General features: G+C 38.9%; 1 protein-coding gene across 2 annotated transcripts; it reads right to left on the bottom strand.

The window, feature by feature from the left end:
- Nucleotides 1-16,437: 16,437 nt before the first annotated feature.
- On the bottom strand, nucleotides 16,438-21,585 carry avpr1aa (arginine vasopressin receptor 1Aa). Of its 2 annotated transcripts, XM_063480994.1 has the most exons (3): nucleotides 20,551-21,585; nucleotides 18,233-18,454; nucleotides 16,438-17,831 (listed from the first exon to the last, which is right to left on the bottom strand). In XM_063480994.1, the coding sequence occupies exons 1-3, from the start codon at nucleotides 21,497-21,499 to the stop codon at nucleotides 17,719-17,721; spliced, it is 1,284 nt and encodes a 427-aa protein (XP_063337064.1). In that variant the 5' UTR covers nucleotides 21,500-21,585; the 3' UTR covers nucleotides 16,438-17,718. The 2 variants fall into 2 exon arrangements, with proteins under 2 accessions (XP_063337064.1, XP_063337065.1); XM_063480995.1 differs by having other exon boundaries at nucleotides 17,720-18,454.
- Between the last annotated feature and the right edge of the window lie 755 nt (nucleotides 21,586-22,340).

Genomic DNA, 22,340 nt, shown 5'->3' with positions numbered 1-22,340 from the left:
CCACTGGGGAAAGCAAGCCGTCACATGTGCTTTCCAACAGGGAAAGGGTACTTATTTGTTAAAAATCTTCTAATGAAACAATGAGCAACCCTGCACAGAATATTCAGTTGCTAAAGTGCATCATGCAGATGTCAGACCACTACACAGCAAAAACCCCATTTTAAGTGCACCATGCCAAATATACATGGATACTCCAACATGAGGATGCCACAAGTTGCAATAATGGACAATTGTAACATGTGATGAACCCAAATGAGTACAAGAACCACAAACTGAAAGGATTAAACAAACAAAATTACTACCACACAACCAAAAATAACCACTTATCCCAACCAGAAGGGATCTTTTGTCCCCACAAAACAAAGTCACTTACCAAATGACCCCATACCACAACAAGTTGCTGTTCACAAATGAGAACTATACCCACATAATTATCACAAGGTCGGCTCAGCACCGCAGTTAATGCCGTCACGTGGCCAGCAACATTCACAAGTCATCCACCACAAGTAGGCCGACGTTGCCACAACGCTGAAGGTCACTGCACAAAACACTCACCTTCTCATTAGTCATCCATAAACACTGCTGCAGATGTACACACACACACACACGCCAACTCAGCTAAAGGCTTACCTGACACAACCAGAGGGCCATAACTAGTAAGAGATCTCAAACGGTTCAATTCAGTGTTACTGGTTTAACATACTGAAACAGCTTCTTCCCCAAACATTGCTGACCTCAGTCCCACAGTAACTATGGAGAACCACCATGTGCAATATTCTTCTGCCCAATTCCACGTCCTACCCATCAGGACATAGCTCCTAATGTACGTCTTATAATATGTAGATTACACACGTTCAGTTTAAGTGTGCAATATTCTTACATCCCAGTGTTACTAGATGGGTAGGCATGGTATAAATGTTTAAACATTTTAATTCACATCAGTAAGTTGTATTTAAATATTGTATGTCATATTTATAATATTTCAGTATGTTTGTTATTTTTGGTTATTGCATCACACAAGGGAGTATTGCTTTAATTTTGCTGTGCTTGCATAATGGCGAAGCATCTTGAATCTTGAACTTTGAGCAACTTTCAGCGTAACACACAAAGAAAACTTTGCATACCTGGTTTTCAATAGCGTGCCAGCCCTAAGGCACATTTCAATGCTAAACTCAAACAGACCCATCACAGATGTCATTCACTGCCAAACTCCAAAGTATAACCACCACCTGAGGCAAGCTCCAAACACAAACTAAAACAAAGCAAAATAATAAACAAGTACTTCAGCGGAAGGGCAGCACAGAAACCCAGCTGAAAGACTAAAGAGAGTCTGCTCAGTCGCAGCGAACACCTTAAGTAAACCATCGCTCACCCCACCAAGACAACTGCTGATATTTAATCTCTTCCAAAGACTATTGATTGCATTATGACCCCACACAAAAGCTACAAAATAAAGGAGAGTTTGTTGGAACATAAATGTTATTTTAAATCCTGTAATAACCCAAACTAAAAACAGCCCACACAGCATGAAGGCAAAAAGAAAAACCCGGCATGCCTTTATCCACACTATGACAGGTGTAGACAATTGACAATTAAGCCATGGCAACCGCTAGAGACTCTTGAACTGTCAACAGATAAACAATTAGAATGGGCTCTTAACAGAAAGTGTACAAACAATAATCCAAAAACATGAACCAAGTACTATAGTAGGTCTGCAGATAGGGAACAAAAACTGTAACAAACACAAGCAGGAAGACAGGACTATTTATACTCAGAGTGCTGGTGAGGGAATGACGTTACGTCCCATAATTAGTAACAACATACAGGTGAAGCGGTGGTACGGTGGTTAGCACTGATGCCTCACAGCAAGAAGGTCCTGAGTTCAATTCCACCATCAGGCTGGGGTCTTTCTGTTTGGAGTTTGCACGGTTTCCCCGTGTTTGCCTGGGATCCTCCCAGGTACTCCAGCTTCCTTCCACAGTCTAAAGACATGCACTTAGTGGGGATAGGGTAATTAGAAATTGTCCATTAGAAACTCAGCACGGTTGTTTCTGTCTATGTGTTAACTGGAGGTAACCAAAAGGCAGATACTAAATACAAACATAAGGGACTCACGTTAATACACAGAGGAAACAAAATATAGGAGGAATCTAAACAGATAATCATATAAACAGGTATCCAAGTAACAACCAAAACAGAAACTCCATACATGGAAAATCAAATCAAAGATTCACTAACTTCTTGAGGAAACAGACTCATCGTCAGAATGACAAATAAAGAAATCAAAACGGGAGTCTAAAGCTCAGACTTTGGAGAAATGGAATAAAAGCTTCCAGGCTGTGTGTCGTTCCAAGCTGTATTCTAATGTTTCACTTTAGTTTTGTTCTATATTGGATGAAATCTTGATTTCAAAATTTGTGTGTTACTAGTTTTTATGTTAACAACCGACATCCCAAACCCTTTAATATTTTTTCTTTTTTTACATACCTTTGCGAAGTCTCTACATAAATGTAAAATGCACCCTGATAGTGAACTAATTAATTCTGTGTGTACCCTGTTGTTTTATTCTCTGACCAGTAGATGTCATCAGCTTACTGAAAATGTGAGAGGGAGTTCCTTTGACTTTTATTTTATGAAAACCACATATCATGTGGCGTGTCTGGCTGCATGTTGTTGTTGTGCTTTCCTTACTAAAATACCGGAACGTATACGTTTTTTTATGTGATACAAGGAGGGGACTAATATCATACCAGCCTCAGACTAGAAGAGATGAATGTGTGTTATTTATAGCTGTTATTGGGCCCAGATTCTTTTCCCATCTCTGCAGTCATAAAGATAAGCTCGGGGTGGTCAGATTCCCCACAGGGTGAGCCTGGACTGAGCGGGCTGGGTCCGTGTGTGTTACTGCCTTTTTTCACTCTTTGCTAAACAACATCTCCCCCATGCAGAGTTAACTGGAGAGACTGTCAAAAGAAAAAGAAAAAGTCTGGGTTGCTGTTGTTTTTGGAGGTGTTAGGAACATATTCAGTGACTGTGCCATATCAGTGTTTAATAATTAAGAATGGCATCACATTAAAAAAACAAAAACAAAAAAACCCTAACTCTCTTGCTTTAGTGTGCGAGAAAGATAATTTGTAGCCTCTAGCTAAATCTCATGTTACTGTGTGTGTAAACATATAAATAAACACATACAAGCAGAGGACATAATGTGAAATGGTGCTTTTTATTGCTTTATAAATACACGTCAATTACAATTGAAAAAACTCTTTGACATGTGACTTACAACTAAATGGATGATGTTTTTTTCACTACTGATTTTGCAGTTTAGGCTACATCAATTTAAGAAAATATGCAAACATATCAGTTGCATTTATTTCATATACTAATATTTTTATTCTATGTATTACACTTAATTAATGGAAACTCATAACAACACATTGCTACGTTTTACCATCAAATTGTGCCCCGGGGAATGGTGCAATATCCCATAACAGTCATAATAACCTTAACTGCTTTTCTTCTTGTACATTTAGTGGAACAAACTGGTAGCCAGATGACCCACTGACATCATAATGTTGATGAGTCAATGTTTTAAAAGGGATGTGGCTTTAATTACACCATAAAATCAAACTTATGCAAAAATAACACGCTTGACGGGGCATGTGGTTTTATTGTACGTGACTAGCAGAAGTGGAGTTTTTAACCCCGAGTCTTACTATAAATCACTAGTTTAATAGGTCCAGGCATGAGAGTGAACAAAATACACAGACAAGATATTTACTTTCCTGCTGGCAGACTCAGGTACTCATCCAGACTGACTAACACAGGGCTGAACAATCCTGATCATGAAGGATCTCAAGCAGTGGCGGTCCTAGCCTGTTTGGCGCCGCGGGCGAACACGCCCTCTGGCGCCCCCCCCCCCCCCCCCCACACACACACACACACACACGCACACACACATATATGACCCTATATATGAAGAGAGAGAGAGTATGCATAGTATGCAAACGGCTACCAAACAGACATCATAATTCGTCATACAATGGGAACAGGACAATTCAACAATTGACACTGACTAATTAATATTATATTATTGTATATATTGTTTGGAGTTTAGTCTGTTACTGTTACTATTTTTACCATTTCTTCTTGGAGGAACTGTAACCCACATAATTTCCTTAGGGATTAAGAAAGTATTCTGATTCTTAATGTTTTAGGAAACATGACCTGCCATTATCCAATGACACATCTGCTTACCTGTATCTTTTGCTCGTTTCTCCTTGTAGGAGCCATAATTAAATGTATTGAATTTTAATGATCACTGGGTTTTCATTTGTTTGGTTGCTATGGTGATGTGTAACGGGAGTCACGTGGGTGCTAGCGGTGACATTAAGAGGACGTTGTCAGTCTGTCATTCACTGGTTTGATTTTGACAGAGAGGAGGGCTGGGCAGCCGTAGTTTTTGTTGACCGCAGCACAACGAGTTTCCCCTTGTTGCATTAGAGCTGTGATGTTTTAAGAGTTTGAATCGCGAGCCGATCACATTGCTCTGTAAACTTTTCACAACGGGTTTTGTGTGAGACTTTAAATCAACAAAATATAAAATATACATTTTAAATTGTTATTGATCCCTTTACCCCTGGTCCTAAAGTGTATATTTATTTTCTTACTCTTCTTATAGTTATTATTTGTTTACTTGCACTGCTGTAACTGGAGCCTCGTCGTCTCGTCTCTCTATATACTGGACTGTATGTAGCGGAGATGACAATAAAGTTTACTTTGACTTCAGCAGCGAGCAGGCGCACCGAGGGCTCTCGCGCTCACTTTTCACGTATAGAATTTCGAAAAAACATCGGTGCAAATTATAAGTCTGTATCATTATGTCTGGTGTTTTCGTGTTTGTTGGTTTGTTTTTATTTTGTTTTATTTTGCAAGTTGGTTATTAGATGCTGCTCCAGCCACCCAGAGAATCCCCCGCCGCCCCGCCCTCTCCTCCCTGTGCCGCAAGCAGCAGGTGCACCTCGCAAACGGAGGGCGCCCTTACTCCCAGCAAATGGGCGATAGAAAACCGATCGGTACCTATGCCATTCCCAATATGCGCTGGCTGATGTCGGGGCAGCATGAGTACGAGCAATTTTTTTTTTTTTTGCCGATGCCCGTGATGCCGCCCCCCACCACGATGCCGCCCCGGGCAACCGCCCGTGTCGCCCGTATCTAAAACCGCTACTGATCTCAAGGGTACAACAACATAAAACTATCATCCAATTACATGCCTCTTCACAACATGGAACATGGAAGCTCCTATCAGGCATCATAACAGTTCATACATGAGCACAGCTCAGAAAGTCATTGGAAAAAACACCAACGAGAGAGCAGCACAGTAGGTCTCCAAGAACAGATGGACCAATCTCAGCACAGCAGGGATCAACTACAAGAAAGCGCACAACTCCATACACAGATGGCACTGTACAAGGCTAATAGTGGACTAATAACATTAATCAAGAACTCAGTGGGACTATAGAAGACAGCACTGAAAGCCAACTCCAAGGCAATTACACAAGTCACCATCAAGTGAAGAATATACCAAGGTGCTACACTGATGTTCTGCATGGGCCTCATCCCCTTAGCTAACACATAACTAAGTGTTTATGCGGATATAGATTCAGGAGTAGAGTGACCATCAGCCACCTTAATAGCTGAAATCCAAGACAGTACCTGGTTATCCCAAAGACCAACAAAAATCCTGATGAAGATGATCAGATCAGCCACCAGCAGGTAAGGAAGATGCTGAGAAGATAGGTAAATGATATAAAAAAGATCGAAGCCATCAACACATATGCCCCACCAGTCATCAGAATCCCAGGCAGAATCAAAACTGGCCACGGGAGGAGATAGATGCCACTTATGTCAAAACACAAAAATTCTTCACAATACATGGAGGTCTCTGCCTGGAGTGCAGCAAGCAATGGAAAGAGGGAGGGTGAGGGCTGGTGAGTGTCAGAGCAACGATCCAGGAGGAAACACAGAGCATCCAAGAATACATAAAGAATGAGATGAGCTGCTCCCAGAATGCCTCAGCCAGCTCAAGACAGATGGTTATGCAGAACAGGAAGAGGAACTATCGTGGACCACCAACTGGCTGGAAAAGTATACAAGAACATCTGTACTGCATATGGACTAGAAGTCCAAATATACTGATGGGAGACACCACCAAAGCTGCTTGAGAACAGTACTGTGAAATTTTCAGTTCCAGCTGCTGTCAAACCAATCAGACAGAGTGGTGGTTAACAAGGAACAAAATTTTGTGAAATGTCCTCACTCCTAAGTATTTCGCAGTCAACCACTGGTTAATGGTATTATAACAAAGTGGAAGGGATTTGGAATGATAGCAACTTAGCCATGAAGTGGTAGACCATGTGAAATCACACAGCAGGTTCAACAGATGATGAGGTGGTTAGTGTGCCATGGTCATGACTTTCTGCAGAGTCAATCACTGCTGATGTCCAAACTTCACATGGCATTCAGATTATCTCAAAAACAGTGCTTAGAAAGCTTCATAGAATGAGTTTCCATGGGCAATGCAACCAAGCCTTACATTACTAAGTGCAGTGCAAAGCATTGGATGCAGTAGACTGCATTGTACCAAGTGTAAAGATCAGTGGTGGGGGGATTATGGTGTGTGGCTTTCAGGAGTTGGGCTCGACCCCTCAGTTCCAGTGGAAAGGAACTGTTAATGCTTCAGCACACCAAGACATTTTGGACAATTCCGTGCTCTGAACTTTGTGGGAACAATTTGGAGATGGCCCGCTCCTGTTCCAACATGACTGCACACCAGTGCAAGAAGCAAGGTCCATAAATACAATACAATACAAAACAATTTTATTTATATAGCACATTTAAAAAATCAGAGGTGGTGCCAAAGTGCTTCACAGAATCAAAAGACATAGAAGAGCGAGCTTGATGTGGAAGAACTTGACTCGCCTCCACAGAATCCTGACCTCAACCTGACAGAACACCTTTGAGATGAAATAGAGCCAAGACTGCAAGCCAGGTCTTCTCATCTGTGTCTGTGGAAATCTTTTCCCAGAAGAGATGAAGCTGTTATAGTGGAACATTAAAACCTATGGATTAAGAATGGTATATTTACAGCACATGACAGTACATGATAAGGTGGGATTCACTGGTGCATTATAAAAGGAAAATGCAAACGTTACTACGTTTAAGCATGAATGCCAATCCTTGACCTTAGAGAGAGTCTCATTCAAAAAACAATGCTAACAATATGACAAGTTCTGGTATGGTCTAATAATGGGGCTTTTTTTGGGGATAAATATCTCAAACTGCTATTTATAAAGTCAACAATCAACTGTTATTGTACACTTACATTTAGGTATTTTGGTTATAACTTAACAGGCTGTCAAAAACACAATCATAATTATTGAATTTCTGTTTTATTTAGTAATATCCTGTCATATTTTGAAATCACAGACATTTGTGGGTACTTTACTTTTACTCTCTACATTTTGTCTTGTTTTGTTTGCTTTTCCAATTTTCTGCCTCACCTGTCCATAATCAAAGTATATTATCATCCCAGTATATAGGCCTATGTTTAATTACCTTGCCAGTTGCCTTGTTGCATTTTGTAGATATCCAGGAAATTTCTCATATTTTTTGTAGTTCAAGTCTGTTTCTTTTCCTAATGTATGACCTATCCTATCTACCTACAGCCTTTCTTTAGCACAGGGGTGTCAAACATAAGGACCGGGGGCCAGAATCAGCCTGGTGAAGACTCCAATCTGGCCCACCAGATGACTTTGGAAAGTAAAAGAGGACATATACATTTCTGACTTTTAACTGTGTTTTAAAAAGTTTTTCCTATTGATAGAAAACTCCCCCATGGCTATGCACAATACACCAAAGTAATTTAAATATAGATTTCAGTAATTTTACACACATTTACCTTTTATAATCTAAGCCCAAAGAGAAATAGATATTGTCGAAATTGCACCAGATGTGTAGTTAAACTTCTTGAGCTTAGGAGCTAATATAGAAAAAAAAGTTATAAAGCTACATGTTTTAAAGACTCTTGTGCCTCCTCCTTTTTATAATGTTCAGAAAAGTGAGCAGTACACATTAACAAGTTTACATAAAGTCTGTTTTCATTTATAAAAGAAATATTGTGATTCCTCTGGTTTCGGTCCTCAACATAGCCTAAAGAGTCTCAGGAATTCTCAGGGAACACATTTCTAAGACGGTAACGGATTGTGCTTGTCAGCTACTGGAAAAGACATCGATCAAGCAGCCATGCAATACCTCATCTCTGTCCTTCTAGTGACCACAGAGAAGGCTTTCATAACTAACGAGGGTCAAGATTCTCTGACCTGTGTGCACAAGCAATGAAATCCATTGAGCTGACACTTTGTTAATCATTGTCCACAAAAACAGTTTGACCTGCTACTGGTGTCTAAGCAACAACTCTGCTATGGAGGTATAACTCTCCTCTCAGGTTCTGGCCATGACATGCTCGACATTTTTGTGCAAAATATACCTCAGACTAGTAATAAACACCTATAGAGCAATATGCTGTGATGTTTTATCATCATAATTAATTATGTTGCCAAATTCTTCAGTAAAGAATTTAATTATGTTTTGTATATTCTGTTTGTAACACAGGGGCTGGTGAACTAATGAATAACATGTCCAGCAGCCTGTCATTTTGCCTCTCGTGCTCTGCCTTTGATTTCCACCTGGGTTCTGTTTTTACACAGCAAGTCTGTAATCTAAATGCAGACTACGTACAGCCCTGCGCTGTGATCCCACGACACATCAAAGCACCTGTTTTGATTAATAAAATCTAAACATGTGACCTTTCCTTCTCTTTGAGAAATGAGACGAAGCGGTTGCTTAGGTGCATGCTAAAAGCACGAAATGCCTATCCAGAAAAAAAAACCCTGTTGGCTGTATTAAAGTTTATTTATTTTTTAAAACATGTGATGTTTTTGGTGAAGTCATAGTTGCTGCATTTCACTCATGTAGCAGTGGCAACAGAGAGAAGGTCACATTACTGAAAGGTCTCTGTATGAAACGTGTGACTTATAATGAATGTCTTAAACCTCCACCCTTATAACCCTTAGAATGAAATTTTTGTACCGTAGTTTTTGGATCTTTCTCCAAGTAAAAAATAAACACATTTACACCCACAACATACTGGATGTGTACAGTTAAGAAAGTGTATGAAAAGCATTCTTGTTTCCTTATTTACACACCTGTTTTGTCACTTGGGTGGATAAAAAAACAAACAAACAAACAAACAAACAAACAAACAACTATACTACTAATACTTTCAGCAGGGGATTCTACTGAACAAAGTTGCCATCATCGCTCATATTTCACAGATTAACACACACTGAAAAAAAGGCCATGTTGGATTTACTTGATTCAATAGTGGACATTGGTTGCACACAAATGTTTTGCTTTGGCAGAAACTTAAACAACTGAGTTAAATCAACACAACTTATTCATATTCAATAAACCTGTGCATTTTGTGTTCATAAAACGTGATTGAAACATGTTTAGATGAAGTAAGTTGAGCTCTTGGAATAGTTTAATCCTTCACAATTTTGTCATTTTATTTCAACACTATTCAATAACCTTTACCACAGTACTACTTGATCACTTAAATACTACATGTTGTCTTCATATTACATAATGTTCAACAAAGTCTAGAGTCTGGTTAACACAAAAGTTGAATGGATCTACAACAACTAACATCCTCCTATCTTTATTCTGGTTGCAGGGGGCTAGGTTACGAGGCAGGGTACACACTGGACAGCTCACCAGTCAATCACATAGAGACAAACAACAATTTGCATCCACATTCATAGTGAACTTAGAATCACCAATCAACCTAAGCTAACTCTAATAACTGCATGACTTTTAACTGTGGGAGGACACCAGAATACCCAGAGAGAAACCAGTGCAAATTAGCCATATTGTGGATTTGAACCCAGGACCTTCTTACTGTGAGGCAACAGCGCTAACCACCATGTCACCAATCCAGGGTTGACAAAAGTAGGAAAGCTATGATTTCAAGGCTTGATGCAGAATTTTCTGTACGTTTTTGTCCTTGACAGGTTAAACCACAATAAATAGTGATAGCAAACACATTGTGTGTGTGTAGTGATCTGACTCTTATAACTCTAGTGATTTTCCTGCAGTTTGAAATCTCATGTGATCTTGTTAATTTCATGAGTCCAGCAACTAACCACTCCTACTAGACTGTATCATGTCATCTCAACAAGAACAAATTAAGTTGTTGAATTTCGTACAGATCCTACATGGTTTAATTACGTTCAAGACAGAAACATGAAAATTGTGTTCAAATTACAAGGTAGACTTTTTTAATGTAACAACCACCCAATTTACTTCTTTCGGTATACCAAAAAAGGTAGAGGCGGCTGTTCGACTTGACTGAGATGGATGCCTTCCTCAAACCACGATCCAAAGCGCATGCGACTGAAATCCTGTGCAGTGTTGCGAGATTTAACATTGCTATACTATTGACTCACTTCACTCGAACATGATATGAACAATTTAATCTACTCGCTCTGCATTTTACGTAGTTTCTACACTATATAGTTACACTTAACTTTAAACCATGAGGCAATTGTGTTAAATACACGCAAGATGCTTACATAAATCCAAGAGCTGGCCAATCCCTTTTTTTCAGTGCATCTTGCCCCTCTGTGCTATAGCAGGGCAGTTACCCTGCTTTGGGTGCAGCTGTAAAGAACTGCTATAATCACTTTGAGCCTCAGCTGATGTTGAATGAACAAATTAGCTTTAGCATGATTTGGCTTTAAATTTTCTGCACAGTGGATAAGATGAAACACATGACCGAAACTATCTTCTAATAATAGTTTTACTATATGTAATAATCATTTCATCCAAAAATGTAACAAATTAATGTAAGTAACACATGTAACAACAAGTTAATGTAATTAATGTGTGTAACAACAAATCAGCACAAGTAATAACAAATTAATGTAAGTAACATGTACCCACAAATTAGTGTAAGGAGTAGCAAATTAATGTAAGTAATGTCTGTTACAACAACTTAATGTAAGTAGCAAATGTCACATCTAATTAAATAACGCACAACTCTAATTCACAAATTTAGTACAACCAAAGTGGCAACATCAGGGTTTTTAAAGGTCAATACACAAGTGCAAAATAAAAAAAAGAAAGGAAAAAATATTCTAATGACACGGCCACTTCATACCAGTTACATAAGTGAGAAAGTATCCATACATTTATATATATACATTTTTATATATATATATATATATATATATATATATATATATATATATATATATATATATATATTTATATTAGGGGTGCAACGATACACAAAATTCACGGTTCGGTTCGATACTTTGGTGTCACGGTTCGATATTTTTTCGACACAAAAAAATGTTCATGCCTTTTTAATTTGTCATTTATTAAAATTATAAATATATATTTTAACTCAAAAGTACAGTTTTTAAATTTAATGTTGCTGAAACAACAAAGTAATAAAAAAATAAATCTATCTGATCGAGAAATCACTCATCTTTGGAAAAAGAGAGTTTATTACAGAGAAATGGCTCTTTCCAAAATAAAAGCTATACTATACGCTTCTTCTGGGCTATATTCTCGGCAGCATATTAAACATATCAGGTCCCCATAAGGAGAATCATGTGCTAACGGCTGTCTAAATGACACGGGTAAAGTTTGTAGCATGCGTGCTTGTTGTTTTTGTCTGCTTCCACTTGTCTTTGCACTAGGATTATGTCGGAGTAAATGTGCAGTCATATTCGTTGTGTTCCCACTAGTGCTGTCAGCGTTAATCTCATTGAAATGACGTTAACGCCACAACACGGCAAATCTCCGTTAACGAGCTACCGCGGATCGCCCCGTGTGTGGGGCTGGACAGCGTCAACACGTTAACGCTAACGCACTAGTTCCCACCAATGTAATTGAGCATTGCGTGGCACATCCGACATACTGTTTTACTTTTGTCCATGACGCGCTTACCTTCAGGGTCATACTTCACATGAAGACCAAAATAGTTCCAAACGCCAGATCTGAATTAGGGTGGGGGAGGTTCAATTTGCCATGTTGCAACGTCTCGCTAGCTTGCGCTGCGCTCAGTGGATCTGCGCTTGACAGTGCAGCCTAGGCGGAGTAGTCGAACGCAGATCCACTGAGCTCTCAGCACAGACAGCAGAAGAAAAGTTGATAAAATAAATTAAAAATGTTGTATTGTTCGATACATATGCGTACCGAACCGAAAGCACTGTATCGAACGGTTCAATATCAATACGAGTATTGTTACACCCCTAATATATATATATGTATATTTTTTTTAATTGATATTTGGTAATTGTACAAAAGGAGGAAGTCTGTGCTGTAATTTGACCAAATACTAATTAGCAACTGTTCATTTATGTATACAGTCTCTGAATGCATCTTGCTAACTAAGAATGCTCATATTAGCTGATAACTTAGCACCCCAGGCTCTAGTCCCAATATGCCCGTGTTCTCTTATTTATACAGTCTGTGGTTAATGAAGCAATGCACGTTCCCAGAGTGGTTTTAGAGCTTAAACCAGCTGAGCTACCATCCTTCATACAGTACATCTTGATTATCACCATATTAATTATTTGTAGTTTGTTTAGCTCATTGTCACCTACAAACATACTCAGCTTGTCAAGTCAGAACGGTCCCAACCAACCAGTCTACCTGGATTTTTTACCAAAAACACATCCAGATTCTTCATCTTTTTAATTTTTCTGTGGCAAACTATTTTTGTTGTGTTGTTGTGTACTACATATTTGAGTATTTTTTTTTAACAATAAGTTGATCATTACTACTATTAAGCTGTCCAGACCAGTTTTATTATTTTGATATCAAATTAGTGCTGCTTCTTTATTTAATTTAGTTTAGTTTTACTTTAGTTTAATGTTATATTTCTTTAAGAAAATCCCACCTTAACATAATGATTTTATAAGTAATCAAATTCCACTCATTCAACGATCTGAACTAAATAAATTCTGTTGCAACTAGGAAACAATAACTTACAGTCGGTCAACTGGCCTAAGAAATTTGCTGACAGCTGAGGCTAAAAGTAGACAATAGACATGCTGTCCACAATCTATGTGAAGGAAATTTGTTTGGTAACACAGAACATGAGTAACAGAAAAAAAGTTAGTTATGCAAGCCTTGTCTGGAAGGATGTGAATACCTGAACTATAATGCTTTATTTTCCAGATTTTGTGTACTAGCATTTTTTTTTTTTTAGATCAACCTGTTTGAATAGATTGATTGATCTCTGGGGGGTGATTAAAGAGCACAATGGTAAATAGAAATATGTGTTATTTTCATGGACAACAGAAGGAGAACAATGGAGCAGGAAGACAGAGGCTTGTATGTAACTGAGGCAAATATGCTGCCACTCTGACAGACCCTCTTCTCATTTAACTCTCATCAGAGAGCTGAAAGAACTTCCTGTATTTGAGACTCTTTCAAGTCGGATCCACTTAGAAGCAACACATCTGGTTTGTTATGTTACCATTAACCAATTGCAGTCTAATTCAGCCAAAGAAAGAAAGAAATCTGTATCCCCCATTTGTTAAAATGAACACTTCTGTCAGATTATTGACTTTCTAAACATTTTGTAAAGCCTGTTTCGTTTACGCTAGCATGCAAGCAAGAATCTCTGTACCGGGTTGAGGAAAGGCCAGGGTGTCAGGTGGAGGGAAGGCAGCTGTGGACACAATTGTCCAGATCATAACAGAAAACAGGACTTAGTTCCTGCTAGAAAAACACAAGTTGTTTAGTCATTAAGAAAGGGAGTATGAGTCTTCTTGGCATGATTCCCGAACAATGTGGGATCTTAATGTTTTTTAAGCTAAAGAATATGACAGATTGGATATCATTAGGAATTCTTGTGCTGAATTCTGTGGCATGAGCTTAAATGCTGAAGGAGAAGGTGAGGGATTTCCAAAAAAGAGCAAAGTGGTGCTTGAAAAATCATGTTTCAGGGCTTTGAGATTTTGGAGCGAAGTCAGTGTGAAGTTGCTCTTCAGAAGGGTGCCAGCGAACAAAGACCTTCATATGCATCTGCAGTTAATATCTCTGCATTTTTCAGCCCCCTGACTGACATCCCTCCACTTCTGTCTTTGCCTGAGGTATCCATAGATGTGAAACGCAAAAGATATAAAAGTCTTTGATGTTGTCGCTCTTCGCAGACCCCTGCACTCCAGTGAGATCCATTTATCCTTTTTTTGTTCATCTCCCAAGCAACTCAGGGTGAATGAATGACTGTATGCTGAAACTAATTTGCAAAAATAAGAAAGAAAAAGCCTTTCTCCACAAACTTCTATGTAAAAAGACCATCAGAATAAGGCATGATCACAGCCTGATACAAAATGCTCTGGTCTCTATAGGTAATATACTACTTCATAATAAATCTAGGGGATAAATATTTTTTAGCTGTTTAATTTTTTAAGGCTTCAAGTTACAGATGTATCCACTTTGACTGGCAGTTGGCTTTACCTAGACCACAGGTGTCAAACTCCAGGCCTTGATGGCCGCTGTCCTGCTTGCTTTCCAACTAACCTGCCCTTGTAGCTTCTTATTGGCAAAGCACACCTGATCCAGGTAATCAGTAGCAGGTAGGGCAGGGATATCTCAAAAACAAGTAGGATGCTGGCCCTCAAGGACTGGAGTTTACAAATTGCATTGCCCTGTTTCATGTTTCCAACACAAAATATAGAAAATCTTGGGTTTTGCACGTATTCTGTGGATATGCTCCTAATTTTGCAGTCCTTATAGTAAGATGTCTGTTTTCTGAATTTCTAAGTTGGAGTTCTAGTTGTTCAAAGTCTCTGATGAAGCTCAGTTATTATTTTCTCAGTCTAGACTCTGACTGCAGACCCTGTCCCCCTATCCCTGGCTCATGGCCAGCGTTTCGTAGGAATGCTTCTTCATGGTTGGCATTTTGTAATGAGATTCAGAGTGTATGCTAGGTGAGGAATTTGAGCTATGTTCACCATATCTAAAACAACTGTCTCTCCAAAACCAGTCAGAACTTGATGTACTCAGCGCTATTTGAAGGAGTCATCATTTCCTGTAACGAGTTCCTCTGTCATCCATCTATGACACAGCCAACAATCTTAAAATCACATGATTGGTGATAAATTGTACCTTAGAGGACATAGTGGGGTTGAAAGGTTTTAGATACTGCAAAGGGGAACTCCAAAAAAGCGTCATTATCAACAGATGCACTAAGCAACAGCAGATATCATTCTTGTTTCAAATGCTAAGCAGCAGTGTGGCATGGCTGCTAAAGTAAATGCCAAGGAAACCTTGTTTCAAGGTAAATGTTATTTTCCTATACAAACTTGTATCACTGAAGTATTTCATTACACAATTATGATTAAATGAGAGGAGTAAGACATTTTTGTTATTGTGAAACAGAATAATGCAATAATATGATGTGTTACACAATCACACAGTATTATTATTATATTACAGTATTATCACTATTATTAAATTAAATGAAATTGCATTTCTGATGGAATCTAATGGATGACTGAAGGGTCAGCTTAAATAGGAAACATGTTTTCTCACAACGCTGGTTTCATGTGTCTGGATTTTGAGATATTTGCCTCTGAGATTTGTAGAATTTTGATTTAATGGATGAAGAAAATAAAAAAACAATACAAATCTTACCAGAACCTGGAACAACAACCTGGCCCTCTGAAAATTATTAACACTCTGTTTTGTGAAGTCTGTTGGGAGCTATGGTTTTTGGATGGATTAAAGCAATGGTCTGGTGTTTGAGGAAGTGTGCTCATCTGGTTTCTTGTGTTGAGATAGTCTGTATGATGAATGTGATGCTACTGCTCACAACTGGTTAGCTTGGTTTGTCATAAACATTGGGCTAGTCTGTCTTTGTTGTAATGATAACAGAATCTATTAAAAAGTTATGAGTCATTAAATCTCTTTTTAATCAGCTGGAGTTGCCAACAGCCGGCAAACTCAAAGCAACAACTACTTTGCATCAAAACCCAGGAAAACTGTGGCACATAACACAGTAAAATCTGTAAAAATACGGTACGGTTTTACTATGAAGGGATTTTTCTTGTTAGACTTTTTCCCCCTACTGTTTTTAACCACATGTTGAATTTTACCATTTATGAAAAAAACTGACAAAATTACCTGGACATTTTCCATTTTTCCATTGCCCATTTTTCTACTAAAGAAATGCTACCGATGTATCTCAAAACCTCCTCACACTGAAAATAAACAGTAAAAAAATCTTTACTCAGTTGAATAGGTAAAATGACCTTTTAATGCAATGATTTATCACTTTATTACAAGGTGCTATTCATTCTATTGGGACATATATTATCCATCAGTATGGGGGTGGACAACATGTTGACAAAAGGCTGCTCATTAGCAGAATTTCCCATTCACACGTTTTCAATTGAAAGGTCAAGCAGTTGCATAATCCCAGAGCTTGGCAAGCTTCAAGTGCTTAGATTGGCAAGAGACATGACTTCACAAAGCACTTCATTTTCAACAGAAATAACACACATAAATTTCTGTGGCTGTGCACCAGCTTCATGAAGCACAAACTATGAAATGTTCCATGTAGTAAAAACAGGAACAAAGACAACGTAATATTTAGTACATTGGCGTGTATATTTCAACATAAGGTGTTACAGTAAGTTACCTCTTAAAGATTTGCACAAGCCATTACAGACCAGCAACTCATGCCCAATAGATTTACATATATTACTCCTATTTACAGACATTTAAGTGCTTTTAATATACAAATATGCAACATTTGAACTGATATGTACATACTTTGATACACAGTGCACACATATATACACAACATCTATGTACAATCTTGATTCAATATAGCTTTTTTGTGGGGGGGATTATTTTTAATCCGACAACCATTGTGGTGTCACATATCACATTGATTTCCAGGAAATTGTTTATCTCGAGTGCAAATGAAGCCAAAACTCAGAACCTCCAGTGGTGCAGGATGTCTGAGGAAAATCAGGAAGTGTGCTGACGTGTTGTGTGTGGAATGTGTGAGCTTCTTCCCAAGATTTTATGAAAGACATGGGAACAGTTTGTGAGAAGGTGGGCTGACTTATCCAGCAGTGGTCAGTCTCACTTCATCAGAGCCCCCTGCTTTCTATCTCTCTCTCTCTCTCTGTGTGTGTGTGTGTGTGTGTGTGTGTGTGTGTGTGTGTGTGTGTGTGTGTGTGTGTGTGTGTGTGTGTGTGTCCACAAAACTTGAAGGAGATCTCATTTACCAATGCTGAGAAGAAATGAAAGCCATCAAATTTAGGACTGTCTTGTGCAACATGAAACAATTCCTTCAACAAATCATAAAAGTGCACATAACCACAAAAATCTGGCTGATAAATGTAACTCCACATGCTTCCCTTTTTTTTTATTTTATTTTACTTTTTTCCCTCAGGTCAGAGCAAAAGGTTCAAATCAGATTTACAAGCCACTAAAATGTGGTTCTAAGAAAAACAAGAAAAACGGAAAGCTAAACACAAAGGATGAGGTGACTGCCTTGGTTACTTGGAGACGAGTGGTCTGGAAGAGTCGTTTTCACCATCACTACACACATCTCGGCTGCTATATGGGTTTTATCTTTGTAAACACTTTAACAGGAAAGGGTGTTCGGCAGCACTGCGGGGAGGCACAACAACCTTTGAAAGCATCAGGATTCCTGGAAAAAAAGGTTCTCGCTAAAGAAAAAAAAAAGAAAAAACACTCAGAAGAACTCATGCAGGAATCTGCAAAACACTGAATATTGAAGATTTATGATTACATTCAAGAGAACAACTTAAAGCCTGTGCACGCTTTTTTCTCATTATTTTTCTAACGCTTCTGCTGAGGTTATCTAAAGAAAGAAAGAAGATGTATGCATGTTCCCTAATGTGTCCATATTTTCTGCTTCTGTGAACCTCGCATCACCCTGTTTCATGTTTTTTTTTCACACTAAAAAAAGCTTGATTTTCTGTAAAATTTTCAGACATTGCAGTTCCTGTCATTCATGCCATTTGGTGCCACTGCCAAACATGTGTTTACTCTGCTTGAATAGAGGACTTGGAGGAATTATCCAGCTCTCTCCAGTAGCCGGTACTACCTGTTGGGCTCCGATTGGTCATCTTAGTCAGCAAAGTCGTTCTGCGGAGGCTACTATCTGAGTCTTCTTTCTTGAAGTCGGTGTTGATTTTGCGGCAACACGAGAAGCACTGCACAAAATCCTGGAGGAGGTGGCCGCTGAAGATCATGTATATCCACGGGTTACAGCAGCTGTTGAGACTGGCAAGGAGTGCAGACAGAGACACTGCTGTGTTCTCTGAATCTGGAGAACAGAGAGAGGAAGGAGGGAAAGGATGATTAATTCGCAAAACATCTGGTACAGACTGTAGAAATGCCTGTTTAACTCAGTGCCTCTGGTGTCTAAATGCTGCCTAAATGTGCCAGACACACAAACTCTGAAAGTTATAAAGGTGTGCTAAAGTTAGAAGAAATCTCTGTTGCAGATCCAACTAGTTTTAAGACTTTTGGAATAAAATGTAATTTTCATAATATAAGCAAAAGGCGGTAATCCACCTCCTCATACACTGACACGTAGTCAGATAGATTTAAGTATAAATTCCTTCTCTCTTCCTACATCTGAAACACTTTGATTGGAGGATAATGTGATCTGTTGGTGTCTTCACTGTCACAGAGTTCCTCACACCAGTAACAAAGGAAGCAACGATAAATTAACGCATTTAAAAAATAACAGGATCTGTTTTCACTGCAGCCACGATAATTTTCTAAGCCAAGACAAGAAATTTTGGTGCCTAAAATTATAAGGAAAAAAACCTATAATGAAGACGAGGAAAGCTATAAACAGTGGTCCAACTCAGGGAGGAATTTGTTTCATCAGCTGCCAATATAGTAGGCCCATACAGTTTACTTATTGCCAGGACTTGAGTTTATAGAGCTATATAAATGATTGTTGTTGTTTTTTACCTGCAATCCTTTGCAGGTTGATGACATATATAACAACAACAACAACAACAACAACAACAACAACAACAAAACCTACCATGGTGCCTTTTTAGAACTTCCCCAAATTTCTACAAATTTGAGTTATATTGCACTTTATGGTAGGGGAGAAAAATACTAGAAACCAGAATTTGAAAATGTGTAAATGTGAATCATCTGTAAATTTCCTGTAAAATTACTCTCACTGAGAGCTTTGGGCCCAATTTTTGTGGGCTTTGGCCTTCCAGCTAACTACCACAACATCTGACTTTATCATCTAATTGCAGTTGTCATTGTTTGTGTTTGAGTTGTTGGAATTATCCATCTCACTAGGACTTCAAAACCTTTATTTCAAAACAAAAGAGATAATAATGAAAAGTGATACAGTTTACCTAAGAATTTTACACGTAAATTTTAATTCTTAACATTCACCCCACACCCACCTACCCATCCCAACACCGTCACCAAAAGTTAACAATTGAATTCAGCCAAGAACTGAATGAACTTATCAGCTAGTCAGCAATAATTAATTCCACTGATCCACAGTCAGACTGATAAACTTTGAACAAAAGTCTGAAATATTTTTCTCTGAATTCACTTTTTAAAAAACAGGTTAAAATACTTTAAGTAAGGCAAAGTAGGGCATTTGATAATTAGTACAATAATATAGTATTACTGTATTAGTACCATATAAATTGTATAAAACAGGTTCGGCTAATGTGACTTAAAACTTTTGTTAAAAAAAGATGTAATCTGATTTTATCAAATTATTTCCATACACGTAGGAGAGAGGACTGTGAAGCCACATTGAAAAGGAGCAAGGCAGTGAGTACTCAGAGAGATAACAATGAGGACTAAGAGAGAAAATAAGGACTAACAATAAAAATAACAATAAGGACGAAGACAGAAGAATCCTGACGGCAGAGAGACAAGAGGAGATAAAAGGGAAACACCTTGTGTACAGGACACAATATGTTGCTTACACATTATTTATACTAGTGGCATGGTTTTAAAGCGCCATAACATTTGACCACTTAACGTCTCAAAATGCAGATGTAGGATTTTTTCCTTCCTAAATCTCCCTGGAAAACTCGGGGTTTCAAAACCTAAAATTCTCCAAATGGACACGTACGGAACATAAGATTTAATTTATTTGGTGAAATGTAGTTGTGGGTGTGCGTGTGAGCGCGTGTGCGTGAAAGGTTTGACACTGTATACGTTTTAGATTAGTATGTTTACACATTTTAGTTTTGTTTGTCAAATAAGTTCGTGCGTAAAGGCGCGCAATTCGTGGATTTTTTTCCCTTGCGCAACGCGATTCTTAAGTTTCTGTTAATTTTCTCCCCCTGCAATTCTCAACATTTTTAGAACGATTAAAAGTGTGACATTTAATAAGTATTGTGTTCATTTATAAGCACTCACCATCCCACTGGAAGTTTTCATCCCACACAGACCACATCTGCACGATGAAAAACGGTGCCCAGCAAACAATGTACGCCAAAACGATCACAAAAGTCATTTTAACGGTTCTCAGTTTGGCTCTTGAGATAGTTGTAACGCTGCTGACCGAGTTCTTTCCAATCAGTCCATTCCTGCTTGCAGCACCAGCCGTCGTTTTTCTTTTCTTGTATTTAATATTCTTCCAAATACTGTGGCAGATAAACCCGTAGCACATCATGAGAAGGACCACGGGCACCAGAAAGATGCCCACGGTTATCCAGGTGATGTACGCCCTGGCGCCCCAGGGCTCGATAAAGCGCGCCCAGCAGTCGTAGACGCCCGAGCCGTTCTGGATCTCGCTCAGGGAGAAGATGAAGTACTGTGAACAGCTGAGCACCAGGCTACATATCCACGTGGAGATGATCATGATGTACGAGCGTCGTGTGGACTGCTGTAGGGTTTTCAGAGGGTGGCAGATGGCAATGTAACGATCCAGGGTCATCATCACCATCATGTAGGTGGACGCAAACATTCCCATCACCTGGAGGTGCTTCACAATCCTACAGAGAAAGTCTGGGCCGTAGAAGCGGAAGGTGATTTCCCAGCACAGCTGTGGCAGCACCTGGAAGAAAGCAACCACCAGATCGGCCAGGCTCAGGTGTTTGATGAAAAGGTGCATTCGCGACATCTTCTTCTTTGTGTTGTACATGGCCAGCAGGACGCTTACGTTCCCAATCACAGCAACCACGAAGGTGATGCTCAGAACCATTATCTCTATTTGTGCCACCTCCTCGTTCCTTGCAAACGGATCTGATCCGTTATGGTGGTCGGTGCTGTTTCCAGATGTTCCCATCATTAGGTCAGTGGTGACAGTGAACACCAAAGTCTGGTTCTCTTCGTTCAGGAGCATACGTTTGTCAGGAGCGTACATGGCACTGCCCCTCTGTGCGCCCTAGCAAGACTTAGTGCCAGAGGGGCTGCAAAGTGCCTCTCCAATCCGTATATGGAGCTACCTGGCGCCCGTAGAGAGAAACTCGTTGCTTTGTGAATTGTGTCTCCTGTCAGCGCTTTTTAAACTCGAGTCAAATTTCAGACTGCGTGCGCAAAGCAGGATGCACTGCAAAAACATGGGGCACCTAATGGTTAATTTATATTGTGGCAAGCACACATTTATTCAAATAAAATGTAAAAATAAATACAAAATGAACACCGCCATCAATGAGGGATACTTTTCAGTGAAGATGTACCCAACGCAATCTAAAGTGTTCAAATATGCGAAACGTGCGTTTTCTTGAAACTGTGTTTGCATATCAGCATAAATATAATCAAGCCAAAAATGATCCGTGCTGCGTTTCCTATTCCTTGACTTGCTTTGGAGACAAAAAGTTTAAAATGTTTCAAAGCATGTGACTTCCACAATATTATGGTTAAAAAAAACATTTTTTTGCAGTGCAGAGCCAAGCCCTTCCCGATGCTTTACACAACATCCACATCACCGTAACTCCGCGTAGGTATTGTTTATTAGGAACTTTTGTGGGTATTAAAAAGTCACAAAATGTGCTGAAAATGTAAAGTATTTAAAGTACAATGAACTGAGTAACACAATTTTTATTTACAATTTTTTTTTCATACACTTTATGAATATTTGAGGTCCAATAAGAAAAGACAGTCTCACCCAACAGTTCACAAATAACATTTAAATGCTTTTTTCCAGCATAATAAGCTTTGCAGAGGAATTGTTATAAGGTAACTGTAGCTGAACCTGCAAACAT

Source organism: Pelmatolapia mariae, linkage group LG7 (genome assembly GCF_036321145.2).
Source record: "Pelmatolapia mariae isolate MD_Pm_ZW linkage group LG7, Pm_UMD_F_2, whole genome shotgun sequence".
NCBI lineage: Eukaryota > Metazoa > Chordata > Actinopteri > Cichliformes > Cichlidae > Pelmatolapia > Pelmatolapia mariae.
This window is presented reverse-complemented; position numbering and strand designations above follow the sequence as displayed.

Coding starts and splice junctions, on each gene's coding strand:
- avpr1aa (XM_063480994.1), bottom strand. CDS start 21,499: ATGTACGCTCCTGACAAACGTATGCTCCTGAACGAAGAGAACCAGACT. Junction 18,455..20,550: donor TGAAAACTTCCAGTGGGATG/GTGAGTGCTTAT, acceptor TCTGTTCTCCAG/ATTCAGAGAACACAGCAGTG. Junction 17,832..18,232: donor GACCAATCGGAGCCCAACAG/GTAGTACCGGCT, acceptor TTTTTTCTTTAG/CGAGAACCTTTTTTTCCAGG.